This window comes from Typha latifolia, chromosome 1 (genome assembly GCF_019914945.1).
Source record: "Typha latifolia isolate L0001 chromosome 1, TyphaL0001v2, whole genome shotgun sequence".
In the NCBI taxonomy this organism is placed as follows: Eukaryota; Viridiplantae; Streptophyta; class Magnoliopsida; order Poales; family Typhaceae; genus Typha; species Typha latifolia.
The window spans coordinates 1,758,057-1,775,395 of NC_133086.1; the positions used below are offsets into that span (position 1 = coordinate 1,758,057).

Genomic DNA, 17,339 nt, shown 5'->3' on the forward strand with positions numbered 1-17,339 from the left:
AAGTTTTGACTGTGGTTCCAGACTTTGTTTGATCTACGTATTAAGCTTGACTAATTAAATCTAAGCGCGGAAAGGAAATTCTAGGGGATCTGCATGGTCATCGATCATATCTGAAGCATTACATCAAGTGTTTTTAAAGCAAAAATATAATGTGACTGAATCTGGAAGCCAGACAAACACCACTAAGTGGGGGCATGATAGCTAATGGGGCAAATGGAGATTGGAGATGATAGAGATTGCTCAATGACTTAGCCCAATTTGCTGATACTTATAATCTGATAGAAAATACTGCGTTTAGAGAAATGACATGCCAATATTAATCACAATCCATATAACTAAAGGTAATTAGAAGCCTTACCTTATCGAATTCCCTTTTAGCCTGGATACATGGGATCTGTCATTGGAAATAGAACCCTTCGATCAAGAGAGCTCATCTGCGAACAAAATTATCATTCATCGGTAATAGCAACCAAATGCTTCGTTTCTAATTCTCATTTGGAAAGCAACAACTAATACTACCATTTGTTATCCTTATATTTCCAATCGGAAAAGAAACCATGCATAAGGATAAGCGTTGTTAATCACATATTATGGTATATAGAAGTTCGTTAAGGATATGTAGAAAGATATTTACATTGACTAGAAAAATTTATATGCCGTTGGTTCCAGTCACCGCTCTCAGCCAGCTAGTGTAGGAAAGGAGCTCTCGGATAACTCCACCAATGCGCTACTAGCCGGCGGTGACGGGATTCTCCCTTCCGACCTCACCGCCTGAGGTGAATCGAGGCTACGGCGGAGGAGGTGCCTCACGGCGGCGATGAGGTGCCCCACGTTGTCCACTGGCGCCGCCAGCCGGAACGTCTGGCAGAAGGTGACGTGGCGCGCCACTGCCTCCGCCGTGGAAATCGGCGGCTGCGCCGAGCGGTAGATCTCTTCCTCGACGGCGTCGCCGCATAGGCCGCAGATCCACTTCCCGCTGTACATCTCGCGCACATGCGCGATGTACGCCGGCGTGCACTCCTCGGTGAGGCCACAGCAGTCGCACGCCGCTGCCTCTACCTCCGCGCTTGCCTCGGTCATCGACATCGATTCGAGAACCCTTGCTTTTAATATGGAATGGATAAGCTTGAATCAATCCATATCTAAGAAGAGTAATGCATCAAATCTTGCATATATAAATTTAGAGCAAAACGATACCTTATTCTAATAGCTGAAAAATTCGATCGCTCCTTTTGGCAAATGGCATATATGGATCTCTCTCTTTCCCCTCTCTTTCTTTAGCGGGCTTCTTCGTCTCCTCCATCTTGAATATTTTTTTTAATCTCTCGCTCTCTTATAGAGCTCTCTTCTGATTGGGGTTATTGGGGTTTATAATGGCGGGAGTGGGTAGGGGGAGTGGGATCCACCCTTCGGTTGATTGAGGGAGTAGGGCCCGCGAAGGAGCGCATGAGAAGGTTCTTCCACGTCACCAGATAAGCTGGCCTGGCATTGGATGCCGGTCTAGTTTAGCGATGTGGACGACGTAGCAGCGTACACCAATTCGTTCCATCCTCCCTTTGCCTCCTACAAATCTTCCTTCAGAAGCTGTTTGTGCCACGTAAGAATTACGAGGGATGCAACACCGCGGTGAACGCTAACGCGTCAGGTACTGATTCGCTGCATACTTGGTTAGAACATCTCTATATATGTATATATATACGCATCGACTCCAGCATAGTATCATCATCTAACTTACCTTTTGGCTATAACAAATAGTTATGCTTTAGTAAAAAGAATGCTAATGTAAAGCAATGAGTAATTGTTACCTTGGGGAGGTAGGATTACTCCCAATTCAATGTCATGAAATCTCTTCCAACTCAGCGGCAAAATAAAGAAGCCCACCTATTGGTCGGAGTCAATCAAGTGATCTCCACCCAATCTAACTCCAACCACTTCATCACGTTTTCCCGGGACCACCTAACTTCACACCACACACACACAGAGAGACTAATGGAATCCCAATCACGCGCAACGCTCGTGCGCCAGCATCCGGACCTTAGCCCGCATAAGTCGCTCCTATGCGGGGCTCCGGATCTACCGTTCGATGTCTACACGTCGCTATCACGGAAAACTGGACGCCTCATTTTGACCCCAGATTGCGGACGGTCGGATCTCTGCCAGTATGATGATTCGAACGGTTGGATGCATTTTAATGGGGTCCCGTCAGCACCAATAATATAAGGCCAGGGTCAACCAAGAAGAAGAGAGAGAAAGTAAAGAGAGAGAAAAAGAAAGGATCGAAATCGAGAGGAGGAGGAGGAGGAGGAGGAGGCGGCGGCGGCGGCGGCGGCGAAGGGGGTTGGGGTTTCTCTCTCTACTCTTTTTATTTGATTTCTATCTCTTTAATTCCGCCATGGAGCTGGTTTATGTGGCGGTTCCCGCAGTCGTTGGATTCAGTAGTGTTTGAGAGCTTGGAGACGAATCCGAAGGGAATCGAGCGCGATAATCGAGAAGCCGACGAGATTATATTGGAAAGGTCAAAGAAGACGAAGGAGAAGCTTCGATTACCTCGATTACCGGTTGCTTTCCACTTCTCTCGCTCCATGGAACGGCTGCCCTCCATTTATCCTCTAATCGATCTCCGGAAAGGTTCGGATCTTTGTAGGTGTTATTTTTTCTCTCTAGATCTTGATTCCTTTCACTTTTTGTTGATGTCAATTTTGGTTATTTCTTTTCTTCTTAAAGTTTATCTTTGGTTGTAGTGCAGAAACCGATAAATCGGTTATAGTTTTTTGTGGTTTGAGATCTTCTCGAGATTCTTCTGACTCCATGCTCTGTTTTTGCTCGTACTTCTTGTGGATTTATATTTGTTTTCTGTGTTTTTTTTTCCTTTTCCTCTTGTTTTTGATGTAATACGATAGGATGCTCCATTCACATGCACACTGAGGGATAAGAACTTAGTATAATTGTGGTGAAATTGAATTTAGGCCTTCTATTTGAAAGAATTTGATAGCTATAAATTAATTTTGGGTTTGATCGTAAGTTAAAGTGATTCATAAGGAATCCATCTTGTTTTTTTGGAGTCTCTGTTTCTCTGTTTTTACTTGCTAAATATTCAGTGCTCTACGCTTCAACATGTGAGCCTTAGGGAATTGAAGAAATTGAAGCACATTAGGAAATTGAAAGTAAACATTCATCTATCGCTTGACATTTTTAGACCACTACAAACATGAAAATAAGTAGAACCAAATTTGTTTGAAGAATAACACCTAAATTCACAATCCAGGGTCTCGAATTCAGTTTTAGGATTTTAATGACTCTTTCATGACATAATGGGTCTCAAAATTTGCAGCAAGACAATAGTCAGTATATGGGTTAATTGGGTGAGAAGTAAGGGGAATGGGAGTGAAATAGAAAGAAGAGGAATATCACCTTCCTTAAGCTCAGTGACAGGGAAGGATGATAGATCAACCCAGCCTTAAAGTGGTGGAGGAAATTGGAGCCAAATTGATGGAAGAGAAAGAAATAATCAGATAAGCCTCTAGGCTTAAAATAAGAGGAGAGAGGATCATAGCATATGGAGGTAGAGGAGGGCATGCACTCTTACTTCTACGGGAAGATTGGCTTCGAACAAGTTCTAACTTTAGAACCATTTTAGGGTCGCATTTGTGGTTGATAGTAGGTCCTTTTTATGTAAGTGTTCTAATTAGAAATTGGAATCTGAATGGAACCGCTTACGCTTCTGTTTTCATGAATTTCTATCTTCTTTACTACCTACTTTTCAGTGTTGGAAATTTTTTCATGTTGATCAGTTTATTTAGTTGTCCTCAAAATGTGGAAACTAGAAAAATTGTAGCAGTTCTCTGTTAAGAGTTGTGACATTAAAGGTTCCCATGATCAAGCAATTTTTTTTTCCGAACAAGTGCTCTTCCTTTTGCCTAGAAGATGACTTACTAGTATGGCATCCTTGGGTTGATGGGAGCAAAACCTGTAGAAAACATTATATTTTATATAAACCACTGCAAGAAAATATTTGCCGTATTCATCAGTTTTCATCAGCCAGCCGACGACTCTGTTATTTTGTATTACCTCCATGCACTGGCAATTTCTGCACCTAGTTTTGTATATTTCCTTGGTTACATTTGATGCCAAGGATTATTTGTGATGGAATAGTATTGCTTGAACTGTGCCTCCTTTTCTGTATTCAACACTAATTTGTATTGCTTTCTAAAAACATGATTTGCAGGGTTGGGATAATTTTTTCTGGAAATGCTTTTCTCTCATTAGGAGTACATCGCAAATTTGTATTACTTTAGAAAATGATGAACCTATCAGTCAACGGTATCCCAAACAACAAGGAGGTTAAGTTCAATTTATCAAACAAGGCTACCACATTAAATCCCAATGCAGCAGAATTTGTTCCTTCATCGTTTAAATCAACATATGGAAGTCCCAAAAGCTCAGGTACAACCAGGTTTGATGTTCCAGGAACTTCTAAGAAAACTATCTTAGATCAATCGGAGTCAATTATTTCAAGTAGTTCTGATGACGAGGCTCACCAGTATTGGCATCACCAACTTCCTGATGATATTACGCCCGACTATAAAGATATGGGAGAAGATCAGTTGCTTGGACTTGGAAATCTTTCGCTTGCAAGTTTGTCAATGCAAGATGGTCATGGCACATCAAGATTCATAGCTTCTGCTGGCAGCCAGACATTGAGTGAAAAGGTAGGATATTCTAATTCTACTTATGTGGAAGATCAATCATCAGATATTATGGCTTCAGCTGCCACTTCCTGGGGCAAACCATTCGTAAATAGGAAACAATATGGTACTAATGGAAGGGATATGCATCATCATGAAGAAAATTCTGTTGCTGGTTTAATGAGTGGACTTACAAGTGGCAGTTTGCTTATTGAGGATGCTGCCATCAATAGTATGAAGTTTTTGTCAGCAAAATTTCCTGGTTTTGCTTCCCAAAGCCTTGCAGATGTTTTCTATGGAAATGGGTGTGACTTGAACTTAACAGTTGAATTACTAACTCAATTGGAGGTATGTTTTTATCTATGTAAAAGTTTAAACTTGAAAACCTTGGTTGTATCTTTCTGTATCTAGTGTATCGCATTTTGGACATGTTCAAATTATAGATGCTTTTTCCTGAAGCTTCTTATTCTAGTTAAACCTTACATAAAGTTGTAAACAAAGTTTAATTTGAACTAGTTAGATATTTCTTATAATGAATGAAATAATTTGCTCTGCAGCAGGAACCTTATAGTTGACACGAAATTGTAAGTCAAGGGAGTTGGTGGATAGTAACAACTTACAATATCTGGGTTGAAACTTGAATCTTTATATATTTGATGCTTTTGGATGTAAAATATCCCTTTAGGTGATATGTTGATAGCCTACTTTGTACAAGGATGTGAATTCACTCATGTCTAAGCAGATACTTTGAATAAATAAGCTTTCATGTTATAGTTAGGAAAATTGAGTACTTGCCATAATATATGTGCTGAGAAAATACTCAAATGGAGTAGAGGATGAAAAAGAAAGAGAGAATGATTCACTTCTAGATGTTAGAAAGTCCCTTTGCATCATCATTAATAGTCTTGTACCCTAACCATTTGGTGATCAGGAGCATCGACTATTCCGTAAGATTTGATTTTTTTACCTTTTGGAATTTAGGACAATTGTTCACTGTGGTTGTAAATTTGATCTTTTTTTAGAGTAAAATAGACAGCTAGTCGCGTGCCCTAGCCACACACACAGAGAGAGAGAGAGAGAGAATTATTAGTTAAAAACTTAAGTTGCGGATTCGTGATCGACTACAGCGATGGCAAAGACAAATGTGAGTATTTCTTACTTTTTTCTCTCCTCTTATGGCACAGCTTGTGGTTAGCACGGTCTGTGCTTATGGTATGGCTATCGTTGGTTAATGTACCATTTTGAAAATTTTGATTTCTATGCGGTTTTTTGCTCTTTGAATTCTTAAACAAGAAAATAGCAGTTAATATCCTTCTTCCATCTCTTGCATCAGATATATTACCTAATTTGAGTATTTCCGGAATGTGATAGAAGGAATGATTGCAATTCTTTTCTGTATGTTATGGCAGAATCAGGTTGATGGTGGTGTAGGTCAGAACATGAACTCAAAGTCTTTTGCACCTCCAAGTCCTAGCATGCTGGACTTTTCTTCACTAACAATAGCAGACAGTCAAAATGATTACTTGAAGTTCTATATGGAAGATGCCCAACAGGCAGCCAATACGTATAAATCTCCTTCATCTATAGTTGGTGGTGACACATATTCTGCTCTGCCTGAGAGAGAACTTGCATCCCTGGATGCTCGGCACTGGAGATACAGAAGAGACGGTTCTTCAGTTAGCAGTGGTGGCTCAAGTAGAAGCTCTCAGCATTTGACTAGTTCATTCAGCCATAACAGAGATATGGTTTCTGACAGTAAATTGCCAAATTCTATTGGTATATGTGGCGCCAATCTGGCTCCAACATGGCTTGAAACTGGAGAAGCTGTGGGTAATATTTTGAAGTTACATCTCTTGAACAGTAAATTTCCTCATTTAATGTGAGCTTGTGGATATTTCTTTCTTATATCTTATGCTCACCATTGATTTGCGAGATAACAGCAAACATGTATTTGGAGTCAAGGAAGGAAGCTCATGATCTTGCACACCTTGGAAATCCATTTCTTGAACAGGTAGAAAACCTTCCCTTTGTACTATCTTGACTTTAAGAGAATAGTACTTTTAGCAAAGATCTTTAAAGGTGAATGGAGTGTCTGTGAAATGTATTAATGTACAACTAACGGTGGAATTTATTTGAGAACTCAATACTTCAAGATATTTGTTGTTTGTTCCTGGTTCACAAGATTGATCTGTATGTTTGTATAGAAGCAAAACACCTGGAATTTTGGAGAAGATGTTAGTCATAGATGCCATCCTTTTGTCTTTACACAATGTGTGCATCGTAATAGAAGATAGGCAGTATAAACTTCTATTCTATATTTAGTACCATCATTGAAATTACTTGGGAAATTGGACTGTAGAGTTCAATGACTGCAAACCTTGAGTGCATCCAAAGGGTCTCATACTCTCATAGCATAAAGATAGATAATTCATTTTTCATATGCTAGTTTTATTGAATCCAAATGGGAACTTTTATGTATTAAGTATTTCTTATATAATTTACTGATGCTTTCTGTTTTGAGTTTCAGTCCTATCTACTTTTGAAAGTATGTAAGTTAATGGCCTAAGTATGTTATATGGTGAGGAAATAAATGCCACTGATGATTGTTCCCATTTTAAAACCATTCCTCCATGAATAGTATCTCATCCACAAATTGATCACCCCAAGTTACGTTAAATATTTTGCTGTTTTGCAAGTTGACGTTGTCTGTATTATTTATCAAACCAAAATGTTGTATTAATTGGTGATAAAAGAAAACCACGGATGGTTGTAAGATGTGGTCTATGCATCTGCAAAGCTGTGCATAAGCATATACTACAGGAGAGTCGATATAAGTTATAAATCAAATGAGATCACATTGTCTAGCATACAATAATATTAATAATTTTCAGGAGGATATATCAATCATCTCTGAACTTTTGAGTTGCAAATGTTGAAATGTGAAGCTGAAGAAGGTTTCAGGGAAGAAATCATAGGCCTAGGACTTCCTATTCTGATCTAAATAATAAGAATAGTACAGTAATCGTCAATGATCCCAATTGAAGTTTGATGTCCTAAAAAATGTATGGCATTCTTATAAGCCATTCTAGAACATGTTTATTATTGAAGTTGGTAAGCATCTGTCAGCTACAGTCGTTCTGGTATATTTTACTTGGGATTCCTATTAGTAATGTTAGGGCTAGCCTTTTGTTTTTGTTCCCATACTGATTCTTGCATCCCTCCTGATTCCTTCTACTGATCTTGTCATGAAAGTGTGATATGAATTACATGATATTGTGTTAATTATCTTGAATATTTCATATCCGATTATTTCTCATATCTTGAATATCTGCCTAATAAGAATACAGGCTTTGTTAGTCGCAAACTAATTATTATTACTTCTGATAGGCAAGGGAGGCCTACCAAATTGGTAACAAAGCTCTGGCAAAGGAACTGAATATGAAGGGGCAGTTTTACAACATGCAAATAACAGCAGCTCATGAGAAGGCTAAAGAAGCTGTTTATCAGCAAAGGTCAGTCAGCTGTTGCTCCTATGCTTGGTTATGCATGTATAATGTATCATGCTTGCTATTTTTGGTTATTATCTGCTTGGTCCTGTAAGAAATTGCTATTTTCCACAGAGGACTGAATATAATGAAAGAATTAGTTCAGGAAATAAGTAAGGGGGAGTACTTGATCAACTTGTGGTATGAAGGAGCATGACCACCCACTGCCCATTGTGACTATGCTCCAATGCCTAGTAAACAATTGTCACAGTTGGACTATCTTTAGATACACAAGAACCAAATACTGATGGTGTAGATGTACATGTAAGCATTTGTACAAACCTGGATATTTACAACAAAAATCTCAAAAGTATTAAATGATGCCTGGTGTCTAGGTGGTTTTAAATCCATTGGCCTCTATTACTCTCAAAACAGTTTAGAACTTGCTCTGAAAAGTGACAGGTTTTGCAACAACCACTATCGTGCGCTTAGACATGCAGTCATTCTTGGACATTTGCTTACTGTACATGGCCATATATCTGCATAGTTGGCTTTTATATAGAAATAAATACAAAGGAGGCAAAAGTTGAGAAACAAACAGAACAACCCAAAATTTACTTCATGAGAAGAGATACGTGAGTATATTCCAATTTGGCTAATTCAGTAGTACATCAGGTATTCGCAAGTGACTGCAGCTGTTGATAGATAGGGTATATTCTCTGTTTTTTGGGATATATACTGAACCAGTTCTCGTGGACCGCAACTCTTTGGAATTGGTTCCTTTGTTTCATTTCTATTTTAGAAAGCTGTGATCTGCAACTTCATAGAAATCCTTGTGGTTTCATATTTACATTACAGGTACTTGCCAATTGCGACATTCTAGAATTACTTTATGTGATTTTATTCTGCTAAAAGAATTACTGCCGATGGCTTGCGTAATTTCGAAGAGTTGTGAACCATAAGGAATTCGTTCAATGAGTTGTTTTTTTCTTTCTTTTTTTCACTTTGGTCTTCAGGCATGTACTGTCATCGGAGATCCAGGGCTCTGGCCAGGGGCAAGGTCCTGTGATTGATCTGCGTGATCTTCATCAGAATGAGGCGCTACATGTTTTAAACTATGAGCTGAGCATCCTGAAGAGAACAGCAAGGTCTGCTCGGCAAAGACTGCAGGCAATGATACTTGTGGGGACAGGCAACTACACCAAGGGGGGCACCCGAACTCCCGCAAGACTCTTTGGGGTCATTGAGCAGCACCTTTTGGACCAAGGGCTTCACTGCACCAGGGCACAGCCAGGCCTGCTCCGTGTTGTGATATATTAACAATGTGTTAGATATAGCACAAGAAGAGAAAAAAGGGGAAATGTGAGAATGTAGATGTATATTTAGATTTCTTGTACTTGTGTATATGGAAGAGAAAGGTGAGCAGATACGGAATCCTCGCTGGACCTCTCTGCAATACAATTGCCGCCGGTAGCTTTTATTGTAACATTTTGTAAGATCTGCGGAATTCCGCGTGTTGTTCATTCATAGTGATAATATACTTTGTTCCAACTCTCTCTCTCTCTCTCTCTCTCTCTCTCTCTCTCGTTTTAAGATGTTTATGTTAGAAGTTACATGTGTGATTAGTTGTAATAGTGTGGTTTCTTCATTCTGTGGAGATGTGCAATATTAGCGAAGGAAGGACCGCAAAGTGATCCAACCATCAACGACCTCCAGCAGACCCAGAATTTGCACAGTATCGGAATCTCAACTCGATCAATTCAAATCTATGGAAACTTTCTGAATATTTTTTTCCCTTCAGTGTTTTTTTTTATTGGATTACCTTCAGTCTCATGGGTCAAATTGTCACCAGAGGAAAAGGATTCCGTTCTCTCAGTCGAAAGTCTGAATAACTATATTTGATGTTCAGCCACCCGAATCCAAAACGTCGCACTTGATCAATGCCAATGGCCGAAGCTGTGGTTACCCGCACAAAGTGAGGATCCTATTAACATCAGATATTTCGTGCCTGTAGCTCAAGAAAGTAAACTTACGAGAAGCTCAAACTACTGATCCCACTAAAAGCATCTCTTTAATCAAATTATAAAGCCAATAGCATCAACCTACTTATAAAGGAATGAGCAAAGGCATCAATATTTTCTGAAGCACAATAATATGTATGCATTCTCCAATAAGCAATTAAATCAATACGGTGATAAAATCTCACAAAATACAGTGAACAAAAAAGTGAATACAGTATGACCAGCTTGAAGCATGAAATCTGACATTATGGTAAGGGTCAACATATAAAATGTTTCGTTTTGCTATCATCCTTGCATTGCATATTTCAAGCATAACAGTGACCTGAATCTAAATTTAATCGACCTCTGTTGCTACAGAAAGAAATGTAGCAACAGCTTCAAAAGACTCAGTCACGTTCGCTGATGGCTGTCAGGTGCTCATCAATTTCCTCTGTGGAAAGCACTCTGAAAACTGGATTATCTGATCTAACAACTCCCACCTAACAAAGACAAGTTCATAGTCACAAAACGCCCAATCATAAATAAAAAGGGGAGTTTCATGAATTAAGAAAAAAAAACATCTTAATATGCTCTGAGACTGCATCTTAATTACGACTTAAATCAAACTATAATGATATTTACCTCAATTTCTGTGGCCTTGAAATCCTCCTGCAGAACTGATTGCAATGCAGATATTGCAGTCTACAAGGCAAAGATGCGTGAAGGTTTAAAGTCAAGCTAAAGTTACAAGCCAATGTGATTCATGAGCAGCCCATACGAAGGCAAAACAATCATAAAAAGGATAAGAATGAGTGTCTGAAAACGGGGAAAGGACTCCGTTCTTGGATAACAGAAAGAAGAAACAGCATATCAAACATAAATTCCTTGAAGAAACTTATTTAAGGATGAGAAATTAGGAAGAAATAGCACACCATGACAAAATGACTGGATCAGCACATGTTCTAAATATAGAAACAAGACATGCTAATTGAAATAATGCAACAAATAAATGACTCCTTTGAGATATATACTATCCATGCTTTCGTCCAAGAAGTGGTGGAATATGGTTTCTCAATGCATAGGATAGTACTCACACATCTCATTTGAAGAAGCATGTTTTATGATAACGTGAATGTTATGTCATCTATAGATGAACTTAATGTTTACCTGCACAGTCTCCTCATAGGAGAAAGAAGGATCGCTCTTCATTTTCTTCTCCAAAAAGTTTATTGCTTCCTGCTCCTTGAGGCCAGCACTAGTAGCCTGCGGAGAAAAATGGTGGTCATTCCACAGTATCTTCATGATCATAAAAGGGTCATAGACAAGAGAAGTAGATAACATATAAGTACGCGCATAAGTAATTTATAGACATCGATCAAAAAAGGAATCAGAGAACAGTGGAGAGTTCTTCAAATGTGTAATGATTGTTCATAACAGACAGAACCAGGTACTGTAAAAGTAACTTAAAATTAATTGAAAATTTCCTGAAAGAGATAAAACTTTCAAACCAAGAGGTAAAGAATACATTCATCAGATTGACAATGAATGTGGCCAATAAAAAGAATAAAGTGATGCAATCTTATCCCGATTTAGCAGCTTCCTTAGTACCATAAGCAACTACATTTGGAAGACAATTCCCAAGATCTCCTACATACCTTGTGGCCAAAAAAGTGGCCAGCAGGATCACACTTGAAGAGTTGAGGTCCTTTCTCTTCATCAATTCCCAAGATCATCGCAACTTCAGAAAACATAACCAGATAACAATTTAAATTGCATGAAAAGGCAGCAAAGGTTTCCAATATGAGAAGTACTATTCAGAAACTAACCTACTCCAAGAGGTCGCATATATGCATGCTGGGTATATATCTGTGATTTATCTGCTATCCTGAACACAATTAAGATTAAAGGATGTAAGAAGGCTACTATCAAGATTTGGAAATAAATCAACAAATCTAGCATAGAGTAGCAATGACCATATCTCAAAAAGAAAATAATGCTATAGTTGCCATGTGAAAAGAATCAACCGGTTAGTCACAATTTTTTCCTTAAGCTCTTCCCTGCAATATGGCCTAAAGATTAGAGGTGCTCTAACATTATAAGAAGGTGCTCTAACATTGTTTCAACTGAAAAAGAAGGTGCTCTAACATTATAAGAAGTCCAATGCATCTCTCTTCTGCAGTTTTCATCTGGGCAAAACGATAGGTTATGTGTCTAGTGGGCATGAAATAGGACAATAAAATTTGAAATTTTATCTTAGACTGTTAAATCACAGAATAAAGGATGCTAGTAAAGAGGTATAACAGAACAAAAGGAAAAGGTATTTTTTATCCAGAACAGCTGGTATATGATGGCAAATACTTTATCAGCAATATTGCTATAGTTAATAAAGTAATTAAGTATATCAGAAATCATCTAACCTCCAGCTCAGCCGAGATATATGGGAATCCAAGATTTTTTCAGTTTAGGTCAATGTAGTTGGGTTAGGTAGTATCTCAGCCTTCAAAGGCTTTGCTGTTGTGTTTGAAGGACCAGTTTTCTCACTTAAGCGAGTTGATTCATGAGATGTAGGAGCAAATTTTGCTCTTCCCCTTTAAATCCTATTTTCAATACTATAACTATTAGCATCCAAATCCCAAAGGACCAAGAAAAACACTATAGGTTAGTAATTGCAAAGCAACAATCCTCGCATGCCACGCTCTTCAACAAGCACTGAGCGGTAATAAGAAGACCTCTTACTAAAAAATAGTGTTGATACAGAAACTATGTATTTTATTTAGTAGGTAATCATTCTTTTTTCATGCACCATCATGTTAAATAAAATTAAAGCCCTAAATCATCCATAGTCATTTAAAATCCAAATCCCACAGGACCAACATAAACACTAGGTTAGTAATTGCTAGGCAACAATCCTCACATGCCACACTCTTCGACAAGCACTGAGAGGTAAGATGAAGACCTTTTAGATAGTATGTAATCATTCTTTTTCATGTATCAGTCATGTTGATATAGATGAAAGCTCTAATTCATCCATCTATAGAATTTCATAAATGGCATCAATATAGAAAAACAATTCAAAGTACAGCTTTATTGGAGTTAGAAACATTATTCCACTGCATATGTCCAAGAAGAATTGCTGTAGATGAACTAGTATTCTCGACAGATCAAATTCACGAAGGATATTATTTATGACAATACTATTTTTGCACGATTTTATTAAATGAAGACTTCATGAATGAGAGCAAACAGTACCACTTAGCTAGTACATCTACAGGCATCTCATATCCCCATTTGAAACGGAATTCAGCAGCTTCATTCCTTGCTTGATGGACTAAAGACCTTGCATCAGCTAAAAATATGTATCCAGGTGTTAATACTGATAATATAAAAGAAAATATCCTATTGTGATTATGAATTACATATGGTTATGAATTGACATTTGAGATAATCAAGCAAGCTCTACTTGTAAATTATTTGACTAGCACAACCAGAATAATATTACTAATGTTAAGAATCTTCTCAATCAGAGTTATTTGAATGCCCCTATCAAAAAGCAAAATGAAAATAAGAACAATGCAACAAGGAAGATTAAATTTCAAACACCAAAAAGAATTAGACCATTGTGGATTGTGAGTATTGATAGTCTTTATAGAAGAGCTGAAAAACATTGAATGGAGCAGTGCAATGAAATTTGATGTGCTCTTCACTATCATTAAAAGTCAGAAACATAAAAGTACAGGGAAGCTTGATGATGGATACATCCAACTAATAGTCCCATTTTAAACTACAAGGGATCCCTTAACCAAGCAACAAAACAAACTACTGAAATGAGGACGAGTTTGCTATCCAATTCAAGTGGAACTAGGAACTCCCACTGAAAATGGAAAAGAAGTCAGAAGAGGTTCACATCCATCAATTGTCATCTGTGACAAGTGGTGGGATGAACTCTAAACAAAACCACTTTTATTTTATTTAATTTTCGATGACTGGAGAACATCCAGTGAATATCATAATGGGAAACTACACACATTTCTATCGATAAAAAGAAAAGACCACTCTCTTTCAAATGCAACCACCTCATCAAACCTTTGTTTAAACACTGATCACTAAAATCTCACTCAAACAGCTGTTATGGTTCCTTAAATGTACTTGTTTCCCATCTTATGCCAATGTCAAGAGCTTTTATCTAAATAAGAAAACTATAGGAAGTCATGAAGATCAAATAGAAGAGAAAAAAGAAGAAGAAAAATTCTCGATACATCTTTTGGTGGTAACAGCATAGGATAAAGGAAGAGCATAGCATGATAGCACACCAATAGACTTCCATCTAGGCACATCACTTTTATATGGCAATAATATGGATATCAAAGAATATTGCCAAATAGATATGTCTTACTGAGAATAACCATATATTGAGCTGTATGCAATTCCCTTCATAGGTGTTGTTTATCCTCCAATGGAAGTTCTTCTAATGATCCAAATAAACCGCAACTTCTCCTTTTCTCTAATAAACATACTCAAATTTCAATCTACATGGCTAGCAGAAAGTAAGTGGTGCAGTAGCCAATCAACTATGAGCATCATGTTAATGCACAAATACAGTGCTGATATGATGCATCTTTGCTTGCGTGGGAGGAAAAGGAAGCTGAAGAAAGAGAATAGGGGTGGAATTACTGGTAGAGAATCAGCAACATAATTTGGATTTTTTGCCTGGAAAGAGATAATAAATATATGTTTCCTATAAAGGAAAAGCCTGATGGATTATTTCATAACCTGGCAAAGAGAGATGGCAATACTGCACGCCAACATACAAGGAACAAGAAGGCTGAATATTGTAAGACAGCATTGAAGCAAAAATAAACCACTTGGCTACCTAAATAGTGCCCTTGTAATCATAATCCGTAAGCTAACATACCAACAGCTCCCGTCACCCATCGAAACACGCAATTAGATCCATAATCCCTAACCAATCAACATCGAGAATAAAAAGTTTTTTTTTTTGAAAAAAAGAAAAAGAAAAACCTGTCATTCCAGTAGCCAGCAAACCGAGGTACTTCGTGATGGGAAAGAGATGCGAGACACTTGTATTATCCAATAGCTTGTCCTATTCCAAACGAAAACAAAGTTATATCAAATTAAATCCACAAAGATCGTTGCTTTAACGAGATTCTAAGAAAAGAAGAATCGGCGAAGGGAAACACTCACCGGGACCTTCTTCTGGGTAACGACGCACACGGAATCCTTGCCCCGTACTCCAATCGAGGTGATCCCAGCGGCCTTCACGGCTTTGAAAGCATACTCTGATCCAAATCAAAACTATTTCTTTCAGTATAAAAGCAACAATCGAAACCAATATCCACTGTGGGTTCCAACTTCGAGCACAAGAGAAAGAAAGCAAAAAATGGAGATGGTGGGAAATCAAAAACCCTAAGACTTACCGACTTGGTAGAGGCGGCCCTCTGGGGAGAAGATGGTGATGTGGCGATCGTATCCGGCTCCGGTGCCGCGACTCATGGCGCCTTCAGTATGCTTGTTTCCTTCGAGGTCAGTGTTAGGGTTTGGATCAAGTGAGCGAGATCTGAAAGAGAGGACGACGAGAACGCTTATGGCTTATGTATGCTTCTGCTGCAAGAAAGAAGCAAAGAGGCCTAAGTAGGGGGTTGAAAACGGATCGGATCGGATCAAATATTGGTAAAATCATACCTGTATCCATATTTTCTTTTGACTACGAACTACGAAGCCGAATCCAGATAGTTAGCGGATAGTCAATTTAATTACCCTATCCGCTAAGTGTACAACGGATACAAATCGAATATCATATATATTCGTATTCATTTTTTGAATAGATACCTATAAACAATCAGTAAATATATGTAAAAATTTTAAAACCTATTATTACTAATACATTTACTATTTTAAAAATATTTATAATTAAATAACATGCAAATATTGATCTGGATGTTATTTTTCAATCCACATCTATATACATATATGAATTCAAATATCAAGACGGATAAAAAAAATCTCAGCTCATATCCTTATTCAATAAAACTTTAATATTGCATTGGATCGGTGAAACTCAATAAAACTGTTTTAGTTTTATAACTGAGTCATAGCAATTAATGAGGAAGGTTATGGGTTCCATTGTCAAGGTTAATATTTAGTTGATTTTTTTATCATAGTGTTATATACACGTAATTTGAACTCATTATTATTTATTTTGTTCAATATTTATATTTATTCTATTAAATTATTCTCCAAACAGAACCCAGATTCATAAATCTTGTTAACCACATAATTTACTGAGCCATGCCAAATCTTTCTATCGGTTGTTTTTTTCGCCTCCATTGGTCACAAAATATAACATTTATGGTTTTCTCCTCTCTCTCTCTAAACAGTATTATAATAAAATAACATTATTAATATAAAAATAATTAAATAATAATTTTAGGAATTCATATATATATATATATATATATATATATATATATATATATATATATATATCTAGCAAACATATATCTTTTAATACAAGGAGCCAAATAGGATAAATTTAGAGATATAACCACCAGTACCACCACCAATCTGGTTGGCTTTGGATCGGTAAGTCAGATCTTTGTTTGTCGGTTCGACCCAAAAGCCCAATCACGCATGCTGGACTCCAGCCTATCAAATGAATTTTGATAATATTGAAAATAATTATATAAGTTTCTTTAATAAAATTTAATAAACATATTTGATAACCGTGGACATTATCCCCTCCTAGCACAAGACCATCTTATCAGTTGGGGGTTCCTTAAGTTTAATAGTTCATTTTCAGTCCCAACGAATCGGGAGGGACGGGCTTCATCTTGCGCACCCCGTCCGGTCCTCAATCGTGGCCGGCAGTTGTTACGACCATTTTAGCCTCTATTTTGGTGGCAAAAGCTCTCCGCGAGACGCTCCTCTGTCTCCAGCATCGGGACATCTTTGCTCTCATGATCGAGGTGGACTCGTTACTCCTCGTTAATACAGTTAAAGGCATTCATCAGACCCTGTGGTCTATTGCTTCGATCATTGAGGGCTGTCGCTGATGTTATCGGTTCATTTTGTACTCGGGGTAATTAAGTTTGCTTTTTATTTAAAAAATAAAAAAAAGAAGAGCCTGACGTTACGTTCGGGCAGTTAGGGCA

At 37.8% G+C, this 17,339-nt stretch overlaps 3 protein-coding genes across 5 annotated transcripts; 1 reads left to right on the top strand and 2 right to left on the bottom strand.

The window, feature by feature from the left end:
• Positions 1-248: 248 nt before the first annotated feature.
• LOC140794723 (uncharacterized) lies at positions 249-1,344 on the bottom strand. 3 transcript variants are annotated; one of them, XR_012110176.1, is made up of 4 exons: positions 1,198-1,335; positions 635-1,103; positions 359-434; positions 249-275 (listed from the first exon to the last, which is right to left on the bottom strand). XR_012110176.1 is itself a non-coding variant. In XM_073146867.1 (3 exons), the coding sequence occupies exon 2, from the start codon at positions 1,084-1,086 to the stop codon at positions 679-681; it is 408 nt and encodes a 135-aa protein (XP_073002968.1). In that variant the 5' UTR covers positions 1,087-1,103; positions 1,198-1,344; the 3' UTR covers positions 249-434; positions 635-678. The 3 variants fall into 3 exon arrangements, 2 of the variants coding, with proteins under 2 accessions (XP_073002968.1, XP_073002981.1); XM_073146867.1 differs by having other exon boundaries at positions 249-434; positions 1,198-1,344; XM_073146880.1 differs by having other exon boundaries at positions 249-434; positions 635-1,099; positions 1,198-1,337.
• Positions 1,345-2,241: 897 nt separating this feature from the next.
• On the top strand, positions 2,242-9,721 carry LOC140784669 (polyadenylate-binding protein-interacting protein 7-like). Its single transcript, XM_073132195.1, has 7 exons — positions 2,242-2,337; positions 2,424-2,628; positions 4,226-5,033; positions 6,095-6,515; positions 6,626-6,696; positions 8,073-8,197; positions 9,187-9,721. Exons 3-7 carry the CDS (start codon positions 4,299-4,301, stop codon positions 9,488-9,490), a joined length of 1,656 nt encoding a protein of 551 aa, XP_072988296.1. The 5' UTR covers positions 2,242-2,337; positions 2,424-2,628; positions 4,226-4,298; the 3' UTR covers positions 9,491-9,721.
• Positions 9,722-10,295: 574 nt separating this feature from the next.
• Positions 10,296-15,799, bottom strand: LOC140789332 (proteasome subunit alpha type-6). Its single transcript, XM_073139001.1, has 9 exons — positions 15,606-15,799; positions 15,373-15,467; positions 15,190-15,271; positions 13,420-13,516; positions 11,997-12,055; positions 11,826-11,908; positions 11,338-11,433; positions 10,813-10,872; positions 10,296-10,670 (listed from the first exon to the last, which is right to left on the bottom strand). The coding sequence occupies exons 1-9, from the start codon at positions 15,679-15,681 to the stop codon at positions 10,578-10,580; spliced, it is 741 nt and encodes a 246-aa protein (XP_072995102.1). The 5' UTR covers positions 15,682-15,799; the 3' UTR covers positions 10,296-10,577.
• Positions 15,800-17,339: the final 1,540 nt, after the last annotated feature.

Bases quoted from the DNA above. Each gene is read 5' to 3' on its own strand.
- LOC140794723 (XM_073146867.1), bottom strand. From the start codon at position 1,086: ATGTCGATGACCGAGGCAAGCGCGGAGGTAGAGGCAGCGGCGTGCGAC.
- LOC140784669 (XM_073132195.1), top strand. From the start codon at position 4,299: ATGATGAACCTATCAGTCAACGGTATCCCAAACAACAAGGAGGTTAAG. The intron at 6,516-6,625 runs GTAATATTTTGA...GCGAGATAACAG, and splicing joins TGAAACTGGAGAAGCTGTGG to CAAACATGTATTTGGAGTCA. The intron at 6,697-8,072 runs GTAGAAAACCTT...TACTTCTGATAG, and splicing joins GAAATCCATTTCTTGAACAG to GCAAGGGAGGCCTACCAAAT.
- LOC140789332 (XM_073139001.1), bottom strand. From the start codon at position 15,681: ATGAGTCGCGGCACCGGAGCCGGATACGATCGCCACATCACCATCTTC. The intron at 11,909-11,996 runs GTTAGTTTCTGA...TGTTTTCTGAAG, and splicing joins TATGCGACCTCTTGGAGTAG to TTGCGATGATCTTGGGAATT. The intron at 10,671-10,812 runs GTAAATATCATT...TGTCTTTGTTAG, and splicing joins TCAAGGCCACAGAAATTGAG to GTGGGAGTTGTTAGATCAGA.